We start from the raw sequence: 23,085 nt of genomic DNA on the forward strand, positions 1-23,085 counted from the left end.
GCAATGAAGCTTTTAACTTTGGAAAAAACGGCGGAAGCAAAGTTGTACACCTGATACATATTTATCCATCGATTCAGTCCAGTTCCGTAGAATTTTCTTCACCTATTTCGTCTGTTGCCGTAAGTTTACTTCTACTATTCGTCCAATGATTTCTTCTGGTTTCGTATAGGGATAGGGTCGATTTATCGATCTACTTCATCGGATTTAACAGAAGATTTTCTACTATGTTATTAACCTACTAAATGATGCATTCAGTATCTACTAGTTGATCGATGATGTCGAATTTCGTCTGTCGATTTGTTTGGTTGACGAGTCAGTAGAACTCTGTTATAATCTGCCATAAGAGTAGCTGCAACAATTTAGAAATTCGTCGGATCTGAAGTCGGATGATTCAGTCGACGCATACCGATTTTTTAGGAGGGAAAATCGAGGGGGTTTTTTATGGGGTTGACAATGTTGACAGAGAACCAACGCGCCAAATCATGGATCCAAACAAGAATGCCGCAGCCACAGTGGAAAATACATCTTTATGGATTTAAATATTTATTTATTCGTTTTATTATACACTAATCCTATCAACGACGTTTTAAAATATCTGCTTTATAACTTACAATATACTTTACAAACATGCAGCATCGTTCTTGTTCATAGTTACCTAAAAAAAATACTTTGCTACAGTAATAAGAACACTAGTTAAAATGAAGGCATCTAATTTCCGTTCAAGAATTTCAGTCTACCGTAAGAGAGATGTAAGTGTCTTACTTCTTTCATATATTCTTCTAGTCCAACTTCAATTTAAGGAAGTTTGGGTTGCAGTAAAATTTCGTATTCTTCTCAAAACATACGGCACTTGAATTTAGGTATTTTCATTAGTTTGCTTTGCATTGTATTAAAAGGGCCTATAAGCATGCTAATGGACGGAATTCGCATGGATAGTTTAAAGCATTCTAAAAAAAACAGTGTTTGTATTAAGGCATGTTCAGATTCAATCTCCCGAGTGTTTTATTTTTCAGGACAGCTTCGAGTTACGTTAAAATACTCATTTTTGTCTTACCGTAACATATTCTGTGTAAGGGATTCATATCACAATATTTATTTATTATTTAGTTAAAACTTTGTTGTTCGCCTTCCTATAGATTTTAAGTACAAAAATCTACCACTAGCTCTTTCACAAGTTGATCCACGGGATGTTATTTTGTATTTTTAACTTAAAAGCTAGTTAGTGATTATTTTAATTTAAGCTGGTTTTTTTTCTACTATGAGTAAAAGTCTGTAGTCTATTCACAATCATGCAACCACGTGGCCATAACAAGATCATTAAAGTTTCATATCTACAAAAACAAACGACACCTGACCGTAGGATTTTAAATTTTCCGCGCATTTGCTCCTCTCGACGAAAATATAAACAAAACACGAAGCTCACTTAACGTACAACAAGGAAACACTGATACGAACGCAGTTCGTAGAAGAAAAAAACACTAGATAAGTCGTTCTTCGGGCGGTATCTTCAGCATGTTGTCCATCTCCAGTCTGGGGTTGCAGTACTCCTGGGCACTGGGACTGTACGTGCCGCGGGTGGCCCGTTTGTTCCGTGCCATCACCAGAAACGTCCCGATCAGTGCTCCTGCCAGTGCCAGGATGCCGATCACCACGGGGACCACGATGAGGGCAATGTCCGCACCGGTTGTTCCCTCCGCTTCCAGTACAGCCTGCAGGAAGAAATAGGAAAACAGTGCAAGAGGTGATTTTCAATCCGTTCGATTATTTTCGATGATTTTCTGCTAAGTACTGCGACATGCAACTAGAACTACAGATTATGGAAATGTTAAGATCCCACGGAAACTACAGCATTTTATGATGATGATGGTGGTGAATCTCCCGACTTATACCTCAATAAAGTTGTGACTTGAATTAGTGATTATTCTTATTATAGGCATACCATTTATTTCCAATGAAGAGAGCTGAACATTACAATCAACAGCTGATAAAATCTTCTAATCAGACATAGATCTTAAAGATAACTGAGCAATTTTTAAATTAATAATTTATCAACCAATCGATTCGGGAACATTTAGCTTGAAAACGTACTGGAACGTCGTTTTAGTGTGTTAATAGTACACACCTAGAAAGAATCATGTAAATTAACGTCTTTATAGATCTATCGATCAATAAACGGGGCGCCATAATTTTTTTAAATTCACGATACAAAGCTTGTGAAGATAAGTCATATCTTTAACTTCGCAGTTAATTTAACTGAATTTTACATCGATACAGACACAACAATTATTTTTACAGGTTAATAGTTGTAATATTTTTTCATCACCGAAGAAATTATGGCATGCTTGATTTTACGTTAAGCGTACAATCACAGCATGTCATAATGATGTCATCTTCTTGATTCTTGTAACACGGCCGACGGTTTTGATCGTTGCTTCACTTTACGTCGTATAATTTGAATTTTTGTTCATGATTTGCCCTTCTTCGGGAAAACGATTAATCTCCTCTATTTCCGATACTTTCGGAGCCAAAGTCAGTTAAATTCACCTAAGGGATTGTAAACCATTTCATTTGATTCGAAATTTTTAAAAAATCAGTGTAGCCAATTTTTAAGTTACTTCCAGGATCGAAAACCGAATACCGTTAAAACTGAAATAAGTCTATTTGGTTATCGACTATCACAATCTGCACACTCGATAAATTCAATTAATTTATGTGCAATGGACATTTAATCCATTAATCACCCAGTATCTCCTGAACCGAAAGTTGGATCTGATTGAAAAGCAGAATGTTTTATAGAATCTTAAAACTTTTCATTTTAATCCTAGATGATTCTTAGATTTCATTTGAATTTTAGATCGGTTCAGCCATCTACGAGAAAAATGAGTTACGCAAATTTAAATCAAATTTTAATTTCGTTTCACATATCATCATGTAGTTCCGGAACCAGAAGTCGGATCCAAACGTAATTCAGAAACCTTGTTTGGGAGCATACGACTTCTAAATTTGTAGAAAACGGTTGAGTCGTCTCCGAGAAAATTGAGTGAAATTATTTGTCACACACGCATTTGCTGATCTCGACGAACTGATTCGAATGGTATATGGGTTATGTTCTTCCAGCATTTATTGATTTAAGTAGTTTAAATAAATATAATTATGGAATCACTTTCAACTTGAAAATTCTGCCATCATCTGGTTTATATGTCATATTCGAACGATTATGTTGCCAAGAATGAGCCATGCTAAAATCGGTCCGAGGCAAATAGTCATGAAAAAAGATGCTGTACACAGGCTTTTTGGTACTTGAAACAATTGTGTATTACGCTGAATCGATTGGTATATGACACTCGACCCTCGGGGCCTCGGAGAATTTGTCTAAAATTTGAGCAACAAACTATGGCTATTTTGAAAGATATTTTGGAATCTGCTTTGTTTTTGAAGTGAATTGAGGAAGATATTGTCAAAAACTTTGACATAAAACTTTTTATAACTCAACAAATGAACAACAAATCGAAAATAATAGCGACAAAAAGCCGTTTCATTTGCGACGAAAAACCGTTTCATTTGCGACCAGTGCGACCAAAATCGGCTCAGTCATCGCTGAGATCTATGCCTCTTTCTTCTGTACACACACAGAACACAGACACACACACACACACACACACACACACACACACACACATAGACAATTGCTCAGTTCGTCGAGTTGAACCGATTGGTATTTGACACTCGGCCATCCTAGCCTCGGAAAAATTGTCCAATGTTTGAGCGAATTATATACCTAGTTTTTTAAGAGTAAGACACAAATTTCTGCGCTTCTTTTCCTGATTTTAAACAATAAATCTTCCATAGGGTTGAAAAATAAACAAATCAGTTCATTCTGCTTAGAATTGCAGTTCAAGAAAAGCGAAAATCTTAGTCCAAAACCCTTCCGTTTTTCTGAAAACTGCTAGAAACTGAAATTATTTCAGTTTCGGTTTACTTCCACTAACACATTTGATTAGCAGCGAATAAACTCCTATATGGATTTTCGCTTGTAGAAATAGTGAAATAAGAATTTATTTTTCCGGAAAACTGCTTTTTTACACAGAAAATATTTAGCTTTGTTTATTTTGTGTAGCGTGATCTAATACAAATGCATTAACAGTGTAGCCAACGTTTTTGTCGTGAATACGACTTACACTACTAGGGGCACCTTTTCAAAATTTACCCTGTACAAGAATGGGCAGAACTTTACCGCGAATATCCCTTGATGTACTTAACAAAAAAAAATAATTTTTTCTACAAGCTATCGGAAATATGATCAGGAATTTGTGATTGAATTTTCAACAGTGTGAGATAAACATTAATCTTTTGGAAATAATGAGGAAAATTCATCACGCTTGCTTGCCTTTTTCGCACCCGGACGACGGTTTTGAGGTAGTCAAGCACATATCAGTACCGATTATCTACTGGGCGAGTATAAAAGGTAAATTTTGATTGGTGAAGTTTTCCCACCATCATCGAGGTCGAGGTGAAGTTTTCCCACCATCATCAGTAAGAACTTCTAATGGATCCAAATTTTATCTAAAGAACTATAAAGGTTTCTTCTTTGCAAATCGGTAATTAAAACCATCAGTGTAGTGCAAATCTGGGATAATTTGATTCTCTTTGCGCAATTTCTTCAGTGCAAAGTTCGCAACAGTGTTTAATATCGTTTATATCCAAACAGTGTTTTATATCTTAGAGATTTACATAATTTGGCCCTTCTGAATGGCAGAAATTAATCCGGTACCGCACTTTGATAGTTTCTTTCACTGTAATATTCAAATCCAAAATGACAATCGACATCAAAACACTGCATGTTGCTATTTTGAACCATACCCAAAAATTAAGCGATTTTTCTTCACTATACTGTATACGCCCATTTTCAACCAGTTGTAGTTTGTAGTAGAATTTTCTGTAGGTTTGCTATATAACAAGCATAGCACCGACTCAGAATAGATTCGAACTCAACTCGTCACTCTCCATCACGAACGCCTTCAGAAAAAGTTTTTTTTAGAACCACCATTATTTTATCATAAATAACTATGCTGGTTATTTCCTAATATTAATTGTATGTCAAAATGTAACTTTAGTTTAGGTGTATCGTTTCAAATTCTAGAAGTGAAAAAGAGGAAAGCTTGCATAATTCAAGTAATCGATCAACTAATTGATTTTCGGAAGTATAAAGAAAGAGTCAGTTTTATTCGTATTCACGAAATCCAGTTATGTCTCTGACATTACACACCCGTACTTTTTTTATTAGGGAATTTAAATCCACATTCATAAAATGTAAGCAATTTTCCATAAAGCATTAGTGAAAAACTGATCAAAACTAATGTTCCACCCAAAAAGTCGGATTTAACATTCGTTTGAGAATAAATTATTGCTAAAAAAGATTGTTTGACACTCAATCGATCAAGCCACTTTTATACACTGGTTACACTGCATATATAAATACATAGATCTATGACATACGTACCAAATAAAATGTACGTTGAATGTTTAATTACCGGATGGACTTCTCGGGGACCATTTATTCGCATCTTAGTTTATGAAAATCGGTTAAGAATTTTCTGAGAAAATTGATGGCTTATATTTTTTTCAGGAATCCGGATAGATCAAATCCCAGTTCTGAATTTAGCCCCGAAATTCCGCTTTAGGAATTCAGTTGCAGAGTCCAATCCATACGTACATACATAAATTACCAACTTTGTTTACATTTGATTCTGAATATTTATAAAAACCTGTTTTAATCCAGCTAGTGGTGTAATGATGCCTTTCTCATATATAAATGTGTGGTATTCTTCAAAATAATTTTCTTTGATTCTTGAATAACAAAAAGGTTTGTCCAAAAACTAGTATAACATAAAGAGTGAAACAGTACTCAGGTCAGTCAGGCCATCTCTGGGGAAATAAAGTGAGTTACGCTATTGCAGGTACTTCCGAAACCGGAAACCGATATAATCGAAGTTGGTGCGAGCAAAGTGACTTTGATCAATTTTTGAGTCTATGGCTACAAACTCCGGTAGTTAATCGAAGACCGGAAATCAGGAAAGCTTAAATTAATTTGTTTAACCGTCTACTGACAATGACTACCGACTTGAACAGTTTAGAGGCAAGTTTAGAAATTATTTTACGATTTATTTTCGGTGCTTCCGGAATCGGAAACCGAGACCCAGAGTAGACGGAATCGGTTTGTTTGGTTGCTAATTGACAATGGTTACCGATTGGAACAGTTTCGAAGCCAGTTTGGAAATTTATTACGTGTTTTGCTTCGCCACTGTAAGTGACAGTATCGAATTTTTAACACACTTCATCCTATAATTCCGGAACCGAAAGTTGAAAGTTTGGAGGTTTTGCATGGAACCATGAGACCTTTCATTTGAACCTGAGTTTGTTGAAATCGGTATCGCCATCTATAAGAAAATGGGGAAGTAATTTGAAATAAGAATTTTATCACTGATCACCCTGTAATTTCGGAACCGGAAGTCGGATCAAAATAGAATTCAGGAACTTTGTATCGGACGATTGTACCTTTCATTTGAATCTAAGTTTGTGAGAATCGGTTCAGCCGTCTCTGATAACATTTTTTTTGCACATATCATCCTGTATCTCCGGAACTGGAAGTCGAATTCTAATCAACTTCAAGAACTTTGTGTGGGATTACAAGACCTTTTATTTGAATCTCAGCTCATTAAAATCGGTTCAGTCATCCCTGAGAAAAATGAGTGCAAAAAAAGTTACATACACACACATAAACACATACAAACATTTGCTCAGTTCGTCGAGCTGAATCGATTGGCCCTCCTGGCCTCGGAAATTTATTATAAGTTCAAGCGAATTCTATACCTATTTTTATATTTATAAAAAAAGTAAAAATAGGGTAAAAACCTGTTTTATTCCACCTAGTATTGTAATAATCGACCGTTTACTGATATAAACTATCAATTGGAAAAGATTCAAGGTCGATTTTGAAAGTTTCTTACGGGTTTTCGCCCTTTTCAGTGGTGGTATAAAATTTTAAACACACTTTACCCTATATTTCCGGATCCGGAAGTCGGATTCGGATGAAATTTAAGAATTCCGTATGTGACCACAGGACCTTTCATTTGAACCTAAGTTTGTGAAAATCGGTCGCGCCATCTATGAGAAAAGCTAGAAAACACATTTTCATTTTTATGCACATTTTACCCCATAATACCGGAACCGGAAGTCGGGTCCAAATAATATTCAGGAGTTTTGTATGCGACCGCAAGACGTTCATTTGAATCTAAAAGCAAAGTCTTGGCATTACATTCCTTCCGTGGAATTTGGCCTTTCTGTTTCAACAGACTTCGCAGCCGATTCTTAGCGTACAGAATCATTGCATGGCTAGTACTATGGATCCTACCGACACTAAGAATCCTTCCAGGTCGGGGCTCGAACATACGACAGCTGGCTTGTGAAGACCAGCGTCCTATGCATTGAACCGTCAACCCGGGACAACCTTTTTTAATCCACCTAATGGTGTAACGTGGTGGCGTATTTGAAGAAAGGGGAGGGGGGTGAAAGGGGCATTTTTAGGAGGTGGCAAACCAATCCTTGGGACCTTTTTTTGCTCGTCCAAGTCATCTTTCCGGAGATGGAATTCATCTTTTTTTGCTCATGGGGGCGGCAAATCTTATTTTGCCCCGGGCGCCAAATTTTCTCGGTACGCCATTGTGGTGTAATGATGACTTTCTCATATTACTCATGTTTTCAAAAACATCACTAGAAAATTCTGTCAAACTGTGATTTTTTTTCAAACTTGAATAAAATCAAAAACATTCTTTGGTATAAACTACCATCACCTTTTCAGTTATGTCAAGTTAATATAGATAAAAAGTGTGGCAACCCTGCACGCTACACAAAATTAAACAAAGCACGCTGTGTGCTAGGTGGGTGTGTTATCTTGTTTTTCCGTACCAGCACGTACCGATGTGTACCGATTTTGCATCATTTTGCAAGATATTTTGAATGTTTTAATACTCATTGCCCTACAATTTCGAAACCGGAAGTCGGATCTGGATGAAATTGCACCGTATCTTTTAAGACACTGAGAGCTTTGATTTGAATCATGATTCGTGAAAATCGGATTAATCGTTACTGAAAAATCGAAGTGAGTTCCGGTCTTGGGGCTTTTTTTTACTATTACCGTGGGGCTTTTTTTTACTATTACGGTTCGGAAGCGTGAAAAAATACTCATGAAATTGAAAATTTTTACTAATCGCACTGTAATACGGGAGCCGTAAGTCGGATCTGGATCGATTTTTCGAGGACTTTTTAAATAACTTCAAGACCTTTCATTCGCATCTTAGTTTGGTAAAAATCAGTTCTCATAAATTTGCACGAATTGCCATGTAATTCCGGAACCGAAAGTCGGATCGGGATAAAATTCAATAGCGATCTGTGGAACCATACGACCTTTCTTTGAATCTAAGTTTGTGAAAATCGGTCACGCCTTTTTTGAGAAAAGTGAGTGACAATTTTTGTCATTTTTTTTGGTACATATCACCCTGTAATTCCGGAACCGGAAGTCGGATCGGGATAAAATTCAATATTGATAAGTGCACTCATTTGAATCTGAGTTTGTGAAAATCGGTTCAGCAGTTTCTGAGGAAATCGAGTGACATTTTTTGTCACATACAAACATACATACATACCTTATGATAAAAAAAGAACCGGAATTTTCATTTTAAAATTCCCGCGCTTGTCCAATCGGTGAACTTTTATTCTCTCAACGTTGGCAACACTTTTATACACATTCTGTCAAATTTTGACGCATATCGAACGATTAGTTTTTGTTTGGCGTCTATACAAAGAAGTTGGAAAATTTTCGTGTGGCGATTTTTATAATGGATGAAAAGTGTTCCGAAACGTTGAAAATGTTAGAAAAGGCCTTTGGTGAATCGTGTCTAGGAAAAACACAGGCATACGAGTGGTATAAACGCTTCAAAGGTGATCGTACAAGCTTGGATCATGATGAGATCCCTGGCCGCCCAACAGCATCTGTTACTGAAGAAAACATTGAATCGGCGAAGCAAATCGTGTTGCAAAATCGTTCCGTACCGATTAGAGAGATTGCTGTGTTGTTGGGCATCTCTTATGGATCAGCCGAACACATTTTAACTGATGTTTTGGGTTTGATACGCGTCGCTTCTCGGCTGGTGCCAAAAAAGCTGAATTTCATTCAAAAACAGCGTCGTGTTGATGTGGCCAAAGAGATGATTTCCAACGCAGATAGTGACCCCACATTCATCGAATGCATCATAACTGGTGATAAGGTGTGAATCTATGAATATGACGTCGAAACCGCACAACAATCGACCGAATGGCGCTTCGAAGGCGAGCCGTTGTTCTAAATTTTCATCCATTATAAAAATCGCCACACGAAAATTTTTCAACTTCTTTGTATAGACGCCAAACAAAAACTAATCGTACGATATGCGTCAAAATTTGACAGAATGTGTATAAAAGTGTTGCCAACGTTGAGAGAATAAAAGTTTACCGATTGGACAAGCACGGGAATTTTAAAATGAAAATTCCGGTTCTTTTTTGATCATAAGGTACATACACACACAGTTGCTCAGTTCGTCGAGTTGAGTCGAATGGTATATGACATTCGGCCCTCCGGGTCTCGGTTCAAAAGTCGATTTTCATAGTGATTGTATAGCCTTCCTTTATAAGAAAGGCAAAAAATTGAGCCTTTTAAAAGACAGCCTATAAAATTTGGAAATAAAAATTTACATGTCCCGAAAGTTGGATTCAAATCTGAAAGGATACTGCCAACATTTGTTGAAGTTGGCACGGCATTCTTCTATAGTGCGCCGGAGCTCTAATCGTCAATCAACGAACAAATCGCAGCTGTTGTTCCACGAGAGAAACAATTTGCATATGGAGCCACTGCCCATCCGCTATTCGTCATTAGCATTTGCTCATCTTTTTTTCACGACGCCAACCCTCCCTTCACTTCCTGCAGTAGGCTTAAAAACTAGGCATGACTGTTCGAAAAATTTCTGTAATTGAAGATCCGTGAGAAGCGATTATCACAGACATCGTTCACTATACGCACGGATAGGCAAATGACTGTTGAAACATAATATTACCTTAAACAGCTTTACGAGTAGTGCACGTGCAGAAGATATGCACGAGTTTAAACGTTACGCCCAGTTGATTTTGGAATACAAGCGAACGGCACTTACTTTTCCGAGTATGTTTCGCATATTTTTCAATCGTTGGGTTTAATGCAATAAGGAAACGAACTGATATTTAATCTCGTAGTAATAACTAGAAGGTTAGACACGTGACAAATTTCATGCAGCCAAAGTTAGTTGGGTTAGTTTTTTTCCGACGATAAATTGTGTTAGTTGTAAAACAGGAATTGAAATTGTATATACATGTTTGATATTGTTTGTGAGATAGGCTTATGTATGTTACAAAAAGAAAAGAACACTCCCCACAATCTTATCGACATAGTAGTAGACCGTATCCAAATAGTGTATTTGAGTGATTATGTGGCCGTCCTATAAAAGAAGAATGAGATGTGATGAAGGTGAAGCGACACGCAGTTATGGCAGGTTATCGACACGATGTTCAATTATTGTGTTACTAATTCAGATCCTTTTTTGAAGCGTGAATGATTGCTGCGTCATGTTACGGAACACAAATCTTACCTGCTCGGAACAGTTGATTCCCGTAAATCCGGCGGTACAATTGCAATAGTACCGATAGTCTTTGTCACAGTCTTCTATGCAAATTCCACCATTTTCACAAATGCTTGGATTGTCACGACACGGATCAATCTGAGCACATTCCTTCCCGCACATGCCTTCGTCACATTGGCACCTGAAACAATGAACAATCGCGGGTTAAAATCATACAAACACAACCACCCCCGTCGCCTCGACGAGACTAGCATACCTGAACGATCCTCTCGTATTTATGCACAAACCACGCCCACCGCATTTGATTCGTTCTTCGTAACATTCGTCAATATCCATTTCGCAATTTAGCCCGTCAAATCCGGTGCCCGAACAATTACATCGGTAGAGATTTATAAAATCAATACATTGGCCACCGTTGAGACACGGTGCCGATTCGCATTCGTCGATTTCGATTTCACAGAATCGTCCCGTATATCCGGAATTACACCGACAGATGGGAACCTGCAAGAATGAGAGCGTGAGCGGTACGTTTTTCATCGGCGGAACTAGAATCACTTACATTCTCGTCGTTGGCAATGCACACTCCATCGTTTCGGCATTCTTCGAGCAGACAGAATGGAGTATCACACAGTGGTCCAGCAAAACCGGTCTTACAGGAGCAAGTAAAATTATTACCCGTTGTGGAATCTGTGAAAAATACAAACAAAAAATGATTTAGTATGAAATCTAGCATGTATTAGTTCTATTCTAACTTACTGAAACCGTCAATACAAATCGATCCGTTCCTGCACGGTTGATTCTCACAGGTCACCAACCGGAACGTATCGCACTGTAGTCCCACGTATTCCTCCGTACATTGGCACTGGTAGCCTGCCACAAGATCGGTACATGTTCCACCGTTATGACACGGATTGGACATACACTCGTCGATTTCGAATTCGCACAGATCTCCCTCGTAACCCTCCAGGCACCGACAGGTAAAGCTGGCCACTCCGTCTATGCAGGTCGAGTTGTTGGTACAGTTGGCCGTTAGACATTCATCGATGTTCTGTGAACAGTCATCACTTTCGTAACCGGCCGGACAATCGCAGGCATACTTCTCCGACGGATTACTGCAGATTCCACCGTTCTTGCAGGACTGCTGGAAGCACAGTACGCAACCCTCTTCCGGTTGACTTGAGTTAAGATTGAAATGAGGACCACTAAATTGGAATGTGTCCGGGTATATCACGTTGTGTGGAAAATATGGTAATAAATATCCTCCGACACGGGTTTCTCCGAGGCATCCTTTGAAGGTTGACCCCTTATCGATTCCACCGTTCACAACGGAATTGCTCTCAATACCGGCATTGGCGGGCATACCTCCCAAGTAGATGAAGTGCCTGCCCGAGAACAGATGTTTGAACGCCAAGTAATCGATACTGACCGAGATAGTAGGCTGAGGATCCAGAGGCGTTTCCCATCCTTTCCATCCGGCTTCCAATTTTCCGTTCGGCGTGACCAATATGAACACCGTGTGCCATCCGTAGTTGTCATCATCTTCATACTCGAATCGGTACTGTTCCGGCAGGTCCATTGACAGTCGCCACGAAATGGTGACCAGCTTTCTGATGGTCGAAATCTCAAAGTACATGTCACTGTCCTGCACGTAGAGCAGAGTTCCGCCGAACTTGGTGCGGTAGGAAATCTCTATCGTTTCCATGTTGTTGTTATTGTTGTTACTTTCCTTAGCATTGTGCAGAAGATCCACCGCACCCGAATTGAACGAGTATTTCAACGGCTCGTTGTCATCGTGGAAAGTCATGTTCGAAATACACTCATAGCCGGTGTCCAAATTCTGACATGTGGCGTTCTGAGGGCATTTCTGCAGCTCACAGAACTGTATCTCCTGGCAGAATTTGCCTTTGTAGCCTCGCGGACAAGTGCATCTGTTAAGTAGAGGATAAGAATCAATTATTGGTTGTTTTTTAAACAGAAGAGCTGGTTAGTGTTGATTGGACAGGGATTAGGTTCCGGTTCTCGGTTTTGGATGACCCTTAAATTAATGGTCACATGAGTCCTAAGGAAGCGTAGAACGCTTTCATCTTTGTGATTAAAATTTATACGGATCGAAGTTCTCGATCCAAAGTTATAAGATAATGAATGGGATTAATATCGAAATTCCATTATGAAGACAAAGGTATTTAACATATAATGCGCTGTAGACCAACTTGGTTGACTCTGTAGATTTTGAATGTTGATGGTACTTCTAGGTCCCTTGAACTTCAATGGTTTTCTTTTTAGAATCACGAGGCAGCGACTAATACAAAAACTCAGAAATCAAAATCACATCAATTTCTCAACGATATTATTGATGTCCTAATTTCAATGGGCGTTCGTTAATCGAGTTAGTTTGTAAAAAAGTTTACATTATTTGGGATTTGGTTCGTAAAAAGTTTGTGCAGTGAATGGTATAAAACCCTAATCATACGGATATTGTCAACAATGTTTGAGGTCGCTTCCAAATCTAAGCTGGCGACTTTCGATTTATTGATATTCCTTGGAAACCGGTATTTTCTGAACGGGTTTGAAGAGCCAATGTCGGAATGCTATGTTTGAGGTCGCTTTGAAATCCAAGATGGCGTTTATCGATATTCCTTGAAAGCTCTTACAATGTGGATTTTTTCCGGAACGGACTTGATGAGTAGATGCAGGAAAATAATGGGGGTCGTTCCGAAATCCGAGGTGGTTACTTCCGGTATATTGATATTTCTTGAAACCCGTTACAGTATGAGTAATGAGCTTCAAGGAATGTTGATAAACCGGAAGTCACCATATTGAATTTCGAATCGAGCACAAACATCATTTTCTGTTATCCAATCACCAAATTCGTTCCGAAAATACTCCTCTCTCATACTTTTTAAGAAATATCGATGCACCGGAAGTCGCCATATTGAATTTCGAAACGACCCCAACATCGTTTTCCGGCACCTACTCAACAAATCCGTTCCGAAGAAAAAACCCACATTGTAAGACTTTTTAAGGAATATAAATAAACCGGAACCGCCATCTTGGATTTAACAAAGAAACCACAAGCATCATATTGTAGTGGTCTCCATGGAATATCATTGACCCGTTAGTCGTTTACATTTTATGCAAAAAAATCTTTTTACGAAGAAGGTTCATTAAAAAAGCTGATTTATGACAACCGAAATGTGGGAGCCTACTTCACCTAAACCAAATATTCATTTTTCAATCCATTTGAAAAAGCCGGATTAGTCTGCATAAAGACCAAATATGTTTAACTTTGTTTTAGCTAAAACAACTCTAACACAATATTTTTCATTCAATCTCTCAATTTTTATTAATTCTTTTTTGTGAGAATTAATAATTATCACTGAAAAGAAACAAGAAAATGGCAAAAATTTAACGAAGATGCAGGGCCTACACGAGAGATGAAAACATGACTTTTCATGCCAACATATTTTTGACTATTATAATGCCCTGCTCAAAATTAAATTTAGTTCTTACTACACTGACATAGATTTGGTTCCAATGGATCTTGCTTCAAACCTTCCAGCTTAACTTATCACAAAATCATTATTAAATCACTATTTTTTACGTTTCGTTCTCGACTCGTCAGTGCAGAGCAGTTCAAATTGAACTGCTTACTGCAAAAACTTAAACAGTTCAATTTGAGCCGCTAAGCAGACATAAAGTTAACGCTATTTGCGAAACACTTTTTTATATTTCACCGTAGCGCAATGTTTCTTCTGACGTCCCGAGCGGAACAAATAGGCGACTGAACTGGCCGATCACATCAATTTGTCACTGCTCCTGCACTGACAAATGGAAGACGAAACGAGTAAAGAATAGTGAAATCGGTCATGTGCACAAAAACGAGATTTAAGCGAAATCCCTAAATAACCATTACTAAATGTTAAACCTCATGCAAGATAAATGCTCTGTATATAATTTGTTTTCATTCTCATCCTGTAATTTTTAACACCGAAATATTGGCTATCGCACACTTTCGCATGCTCAGGCTTACAGGCTTAGGAAGCACCTAAATTACATCAATATATAGCCAAACGTTTTGAGCCATAACTGAAACAGCAATAAAAAATGGAGTCGGTTTTGTGCCTCTTAGTAGTGTTTTTATCTTTAACGGGTGTAATTCATGAAATGTCAACTATCTGTTTTGTTTTGATTACAGACATGTCAAACTCGTGGTCAATATTATCCATCACGCTTAGAGTGTTCAAACCAGAGTGATGACAGCTGGACTTCCGGTGAAACTCTCAACGGGTGAGCACGTTGCATCGTGTTAGTCCGGGGAAAATTCGAGTATTTCGCAAGAAAGAAAGGATTTTCAGCCGTACTTTGACGATTCGACGCAGCCACACAGCGAGATTTTCGCTTGTAGTCAAGTGAAAAGAAAGTCCACTGGACTATAAACGAAAATTAACTGGCAATATAGCCTTAGTTGCTGTGCCATCAATTCGGCGTCATCTCAAGGTGACGCCAACCAGAAAGGAAGAAGAAGAAGATGACAGCTGTTTGTTTGGAATGACAGGTTTGATTCAAACGACCTGTCAAACACAATATAATGCTATAGTGGTTTTCAACTGGACATAGAATGCGACGGAATCGTCGCAGAATAGGCATAGCGAAATAATGAGCGTGAGAACCACAGATGCCAGGTTTTCAGATTAGTATGTAAATTTGCAATTTCGTTTGTTAGCAGACTTTGCAATTAAGCAGACTTTTTTTGCAGATTTTCGAAGATTAATTTATTGACTTTTGCTATTACTATAGGGTTTTTGTTTGGTTTTTCTCGTTATACTTTCAAATTTTGAGCTTTCTTGTACGCAGACGCTTCAAATTTCACCTGGCATCTCTGCCAGAATATTGGACAGTTGTTTTAACCCTTTCGCTGTCTGTTGTATTGAAATTAATTAGCATTAGGGCTACAAGAAGAATTAATCGGCTGGTGAATTGAAGTTAACTGCAGTTTCAACTGGTAAACTTCCTTAGCGACAAGTGTTATTTCATTTTTCATTGAAAGCATCAACAAATGTATATCTGTCAAAGACGACCAACTTTTTAGAGTGGACTATTCACGATTTTATGTAACAGTTTATTTTTGTAGTCATAATTGTTTCGAATAAAGTACGAGATTTTGAAGACCAAGGCGTCGATTAATACAAAATATGAATGAAAAGAAAAAATACTATGCACAAAATAACCATTATGTCAAATAAATAGAATACGGTTGAAAAATCCGTGCAAGTTGTAGCCGATGGCAGATCTGATACGCATTATCAAAATGAATTCTTTATGATTGAAGTTTACTTGATAATTATTTCACTAATAGAAATTTGGCATTGTAACGGTTTTTCTATTTTATTTTGAAGAAAAAAATATTTGAAGTATTTTTCTTGAAGATATAAACAATGTAAAAAAATATTTTTTGAGATATATTCACTTTATTTTAAAAACAGTTTTTTTGGTTTTATCTACGTAGAATCTACCTCTATTACCTCAGTATCTACTACAAAGTGCGCATAAATATTCATAAACAAGCTCATGCTTGCACGCGCAGCTTAAGCAAATTGTTGTGATTATTATTTTGTTTACGTTTTGACAATTATCAATATTAGAAAAAATCTAAGTGGAACTCGATGCACTTTTTTAACGCCTTTTCAAAGTTAGTTTTAAATATTGAAAATCCGAAAAATTATCCAAAGTTGAAAATATGAGAAAGTATTGTAAAAGTTCAAACCTTTACGAAGAAATTTCATTTTTAAACGTGTTAATAAATTGAGCTATTGCGAAGCAACACGTTTTTTAAGATGATATATTGATCGTGCAACGCTCACTTAGAGATGTGCGAAGCAGCTCATACCGATGAGCAGCTCCGAACCGATCAGCTGACTAAAGGGAATTGAATCAATGTATCAGCTCATCAGCTCATTTAGACTGAACTGAAGGATTGTTTTGACGTCGTTTTTTGCGCCGTTTTTCTTTCATATGCATGGTCGAAATCATTGGATGCACGAAGAACAATGCTATTCGAACTAACTTGTCTGCGAATTATTATTATGTCATATTTGAGAATATCTGCAAAAGTGGCATCTCTGAATGTACCTCACCTACTGAGTGAGAGGTAATATTTCTCATTGACAACGGCTCATTCAATCTGTTAAAGAAGGATAAATACACATTTGGAAGAACGAACAAAAGCTCATTTCTTCTCATTTATAACACGCTCTTCAAGAGCCGAAGATCCGTTCAGCTCGTAGCTTGTTTTCACCTTACCATCAGGGGTGCCAGGTAATTTTTTCAAAAATCTGTGACCATCCAAAAACTCTCACTATTTTCTGCCGTTCTGTAATTTTTGGTGCTAAACTGTGGTCTATTTTAAAAATCTATGATCGATTTCAGAATCTGTGTAAATCTGTGATAAATCTGTGTTTTCAGAAATCTGTGAGAATCTGTGCTATTTTTGAAATCCGTGCAAAAAAGTTGAAAATCTGTGAAACACAGATTAATCTGTGAACCTGGCATCCCTGCTCACCATGGCCATAGTGAAAAAGAGTCACACGAATTAAGGACTATTCACACATATCCGGTCCGGTTCAGTGCCGGCACGACACCGTGCACGGATACTGATATTATTTCATTCGTTTTCTATTCGCACATTCACACCTATCCGGCACCGTGCCGTTTCAGTGCAGCTCGCCGTCAGTGTACCGTCCGTCCGGCAAACTCAAATTCGTCGTTACCGATATTTTTTATTCTCACTGAAGTCGGTATGTCATTGTATTGGCTGTGCCGGAACGGAAACAGCACGGAAACGGAACGGAAGGGTTCCGATAAAAAAAGAACACTGACGGCGCACTGAAGGCACTTTCACTGAACCGTCACGGAACTGAAATGTGTGAATAGTCCTTTAGGTTTTTTACCGTCACTGCTAACCTCAATCAAATGAACACATTTTGACAGTTCAGCAGTACTGTTTGTAAACATAGATTTTCTTGTTTGTCTGTTGACAAATTGGAAGAGACCATTTACAGTCCATATCGCCTAAATAGAGTTTTAAAACAATTGTTCACGATTGGATACGGGTTGTTTTTGAGATTTATTAAAGTCACTAGTTGCAAAATGTAAAGATGATTGTTTAAGATGTGTTCTTCGATTTTTGTTTAAGTTTGTTTGTAAACAGTACCGCTGAACTGTCAAGGATGAATTCTTGTTCATTTATGACGTCACGATAAAAAATCTAATAGTACTCATGATATTCTTATTGGAAAATAAATTGAATTAGGAATATATTTTCCTCTAAGTATTGTAAAAGTTTGCTGCATTAAGTTGCATATTTCGCTTCAGTACAAGGTTTCCTAGGTAAAAATAGGTAAAATGATGTATAACTTTTCCTGAAAAGAATTAACCTATGCATTAACTTCTACAAAATTATGGGATTTTATGTTTTGTACAATTATTTTAAATAAAGTATGTATAAAAAACTTACTTGAAACAAGTTATGATTAGAAAACTAATTTTAAGGGGGTTGTCATAATTCAATAACTAAAACTAACTTTAAAAAGGCCTAAAAAAAGTTCCATCGAGTTCCACTTAGATTTTTTTATAGTATTGGGCATATCTTTTCCTATAAATTTTGTAAAAATCAGCTGCATAAAGTTGCATATTTCGCTTCGGTGTAAGATTTTATCATTGGTAAAAAAAGGTAAAATTTGCCAGGAAACAACAAACCACTACATGCACTACCTTTAACAAAAATCTGGGATTTTTTATTTTCCTCAATTATTCCAAATAAAGTATGCATAAAAAAATAACTCGAAACACGTTATGAATAAAAAACTGATTTTAGGAAGGTTGCCATGAAAACGCTTTGTATATCCGAAACGGTGCGACCTAGACTTTTGGTATATTTGACAAAGTAAATTATTTTCAATAGTTCTAAAACTTTGTAGAAGAAAAAAATTTTCTATCTCTTCAGAAAAAAAAGTACGGGTGTGTAATGTCAGAGATATAACTGGATGTCGTGAATACGAATAAAACTGACACGATTTCTTTACACTTTCGTATTCGAGTTGATAGTTGATCGATTGTGTGAATTGCGAAACTTTCCCCCTTTTCACTACTAAAATTTTAAACGATTTTTGACGTCGATTATCTCATTTCGTATTTGCATATTTCATTGAAAGAAACTATCTAGATGCTGTACATGATTCATTTCTGCCTTTTAGAAGGACCAAATTACACGGGCAATATTCCGATTCTTGAAATTTGCAAAACGAGTCATGATTTGGGGAAAATAATATATTTTCATGTTATGATAATACACCATGATTAAAATTTCTCGGATCATGATCCATTCGGACTGATTTCTATGAAATTTAAACGCAATGCACTTGAAGTTGTTGGGTATAACTTCAGGCGTGTTTCTGCTACGATGGTAATTTTTGCAACATAATTTCAGGCGTTATGTGTGATTTTTGCAACGATGACCATTTTTCCAATATAAATACAGTGAAAAGCACGACGAACTTCTTCTAAAATGAAAATATTCTGTTTTTGAAAAACGACGACGCAAGAGATGACGTATTTACTTGCGTTCATTACTTCAGTTTTGATTTTGTGTTCCAGAATTTAAACACTTAAACGAACTGCATGAAAAAACACGAGTGAATCAAACCTCTTAGAAAGAAACTCTATGTCGAATTCTTGCAAAAAAATCGTCTTATTGATAATATTTAGGTGCATCAATACAGCTAGGGTTGTTATATCTATGAAACAAATTAATCAAAGTGATTGAACACAATATTTTTCTGATTTTCGTTAGATGGTGTTCCAAATTCACAATCGAATTAAACGCTAGCTCTCGGAATATTATTCTAGTAACAACGATCACATCAAATATGTAAGAATACATTCGAACAAAATGTAACATTGATGTTTGTCAAATGAAAAGCGTAGCCGTGCTTAGTCTCTTATGATGTCAATTTTCGGTTCATTATCTTTATTTTTATGTTATGTTTAATTCTCTATCAGCAGGTGGGTAAAACAACACGATTATTAAATAACATGCTTCCGAATGAAGTAAACATTTTCAATGTCTGCTTTTTGCTTTACCATTAATCTATTAATCTATCACATCACTTGAGACAGAGGGTTCAAAGTGATATTCGGGTAGAAAATTAGAGTTACGAGCTTTGAAAGAAATGCATTCTTCAAGTAACGCATTTTCGAACCATGATTAATTTTCGTGGGAGAAGAGTTATTGCTCATGATTTCATGATAAGTTAAAATAATTGATTTCATGATTTTCTAATCATAACAGCAGTAACGGATTTCTCTCCGTGTACGATATTTAGCACAGTTCGGAACGTTTATCTCGAAAGATTTTTGCACAGCAAAAAGTGCACGAAGCAAATCAAATTATTTTGGATTTTCACTAAACTGATGATTTCTACCTTCGATTATCAAAGAAGTAATCTTAATAGTTCTTTAGATAACATTTCGAGCCATTAAAACGGTTGTTTTTATATAAAGTTGTCCACTTTTCGTTTCTTGTTTTCTTTCTCTCCAATGCAATCGACCAGCAGCTGATGCAATCGTTCTTGCTTGAATTGAAACTAGCTTTCCGTACAAACCGACACATTCGCTCGCAGTGCCAAATGATGCGAAAATGGTTTAATGCATCTTCTCGCCTTGATGACCGGGAGGTAAATGAGAACTACGACCTGAGCGTTTGTGGTTTTTTACCACGCACAAGGTGCGCTCTCTGATGCCGCTGTTTGAATACGTCTTCTCGCCCCGACGTCTGCTTCCATCCAACGCACAAGAGGAAATGATCGATTTTCGACCACGGTTCCCCTTTTATAACGTTCAGTTGAAGATATGCGCCTGACTACCTCAAAATCGTCGTCGTTGCGCGAAAAACCCAAGCAAAAGTAAAGAGTTTTCCGCGTTGTTTTAAAATTTTCAGAAAACCTTTTTGAGTTGTTTGTGGTTAACTCACACTGTTCAAAATATTATCCTAAATTCCTGATCATATTTTTGATGAAATATTGAAAGAATTATGTTGCTGCCATTAATACAAGTCGAGATATTCACGATTAAGTTCTGCCCATTCTTCCATATGGCGCCCCATAGTGAAGTAAGTCACGACAAAAAGTTATGGTTATATTTATTGTCAAAGTAGGGATAGAATCAAATTACGCGTTATAAATTATATATTTGTAAAAAAATTCTTAAAAGCAACTATACGAGGTCTGTTCAAAAAGTTCCCGGATTTTTTTAATTGCGCGCGTCTGGAGAGTCCGGCGGTCAAAAATTTTTTTTTATTGTGTTGGTACATATGTCCCTAATGTATGGTGAAATTTTCAGCTGTATTCATTGTTTACATTCTGTCTTGTAGCGGCTGGTGTAGACGTGTTTTTTTGAGCTCGGCGATTTTTGTTAGTTTACGATTGTGCTTTTGTTTCGACATCATAACCGTACACCCATGTTTCATCACCAGTTATGACCCTTTCAAGTAAATTTGGATCGTCGTTGACGTCGTTTAACAGCTCCTGAGCGATGGTAATGCGTTTGTTTTTTTGATCAAAATTCAGCAGTTTTGGAACGAATTTTGCTGCCACTCGTTTCATGCCCAAAACATTTGAAAAAATATCATGGCATGAGCCAACTGATATGCCAACTTCATCAGCAACTTCTCTAATAGTGATTCGGCGATCATCCATAATCATTTTTCCCACTTTTCCCAAATTTTCATCGATTATTGACGTGCTGGGTCGACCGGAGCGTTCGTCGTAATCAACGTCTTCGCGGCCATCTTGGAAACGCTTATACCACTCGTAAACACTTGTTTTTTTCATAGCAGACTCACCGTAGGCTCTCTGTAACATTTCGCACACTTGATTACACTTTATTTCATTTTTCACGCAAAATTTAATACAAATTCTTCAATTCTTCCATTGTTTAAACTAACAAAAATCGCCGAGCTCAAAAAAACACGTCTACATCAGCCGCTACAAGACAGAATGTAAACAATGAATACAGCTGAAAATTTCACCATACATTAGGGACATATGTACCAACACAATAAAAAAAAATTTGACCACCGGACTCTCCAGACCCGCGCAATTGAAAAATTCCGGGAACTTTTTGAACAGACCTCGTATGCATTAAGTGAACGGTTTGGCAGCTACTGATTTATGTACACGTTTTGCCTTTCTCATATAGAAAGGTTTTGCAATCACTTGAAAAATGAACTAGTGAAACACACACGGTTCCGGAGTTATAGGGTTAAGTGTGTTCAATATTGTACACCGTCACTTAAACTGGCGGAACAAAAACCGCGTACTAGTAGAGTTTGTATGTCATGTTAGTTGGTGGCCGTACGAACCGACTTTGATTATACCGGTTTTCGGGTTCCGGTGCCGGAAGTGCATATAATAGTGAACCAACCCACTTCGTTTTCTTAAGGATGACCTACGCAATCAAAGCACTGTTTTATTCTGTATGTTTTGCATAAACAATCTTTTGGTTTCTTTCAAAAATCGAAGAGGAAAATTTTGAATAGAATACCACAATATTTACATGAGAAAGGCATCATTACACCACTAGGTGGATTAAAACAGGTTTTATTGATTCGAACCACTGTGCGACAGTGGAAATTACAATATCGAAACTGCTAACATTCAGGATTAACCGATTTGAATTGTTGCCAACATCACGAATGAGATGTCGTCATTCCGGCTTTAGACACTCTAATCACGCTATATTCGATCCGAACATAAACTTATCAAAAACCAATTTTTAATCTAAATATTTTGAATTTTTAGATAAATTTCAAAGGCAGTGACATAAAGTGCTATAAAATAGATTGTTTATATAATCTTATGCGACTGTAAAACAATTAACTAGAAATACTTCTGATATTACTCATCATTACAATTACAATTTCAAAAAGTTTCATTTATCATTAGGTAAAAAGTAAACAGTAATTCAATTTTGTTTTGTTTTTGGTCAAAAGCCCACTCTAGCCGAATCATCAGTACAATTAAAATAGCAATACCTAAAGGAAATTGACATTTTGCTTCCCTACGTGGCTTCAGTTTTCAAAAAGCATCTATTCTACTCGAAAAAATTACTAGCTTTGGTGTCTACCCTAATATATCTATGACTTCATGCGATTTTACCTAGCTAAGAGTTGATCTATCCACATACGCTTAAGCTTATGGAGAGTATCCTTCAAGTGGTTCCACCTGCAGCAGTTACTTACAGGCACAATGGCATTGGTTCAGACCGCAAAAGTGCACGCAAAAAATTGGGTATTTGCAAGCGTGCGTAGAAAGATGGGAAAAAATCG

General features: G+C 37.1%; 1 protein-coding gene across 4 annotated transcripts in view; it reads right to left on the reverse strand.

Annotated features, from left to right (window-relative positions):
* Nucleotides 1-526: 526 nt before the first annotated feature.
* The window catches only part of LOC131432756 (protein crumbs), a 145,597-nt gene continuing 123,038 nt past the window's right edge, over nt 527-23,085 (reverse strand). For 2 of the 4 annotated variants that reach the window (XM_058599258.1, XM_058599255.1), the window contains 6 exons: nt 22,916-22,993; nt 11,460-12,631; nt 11,263-11,390; nt 10,960-11,204; nt 10,713-10,884; nt 527-1,709 (listed from right to left, as the gene is read on the reverse strand). In XM_058599258.1, the coding sequence (XP_058455241.1) occupies nt 1,479-1,709; nt 10,713-10,884; nt 10,960-11,204; nt 11,263-11,390; nt 11,460-12,631; nt 22,916-22,993 (2,026 nt within the window). In that variant the 3' untranslated portion in view covers nt 527-1,478. The remainder of the gene's footprint in view (nt 1,710-10,712; nt 10,885-10,959; nt 11,205-11,262; nt 11,391-11,459; nt 12,632-22,915; nt 22,994-23,085) is intronic. The other 2 variants (XM_058599256.1, XM_058599257.1) reach the window with 2 other exon arrangements.

The sequence above is a fragment of the Malaya genurostris genome, chromosome 2 (assembly GCF_030247185.1).
Source record: "Malaya genurostris strain Urasoe2022 chromosome 2, Malgen_1.1, whole genome shotgun sequence".
NCBI lineage: Eukaryota > Metazoa > Arthropoda > Insecta > Diptera > Culicidae > Malaya > Malaya genurostris.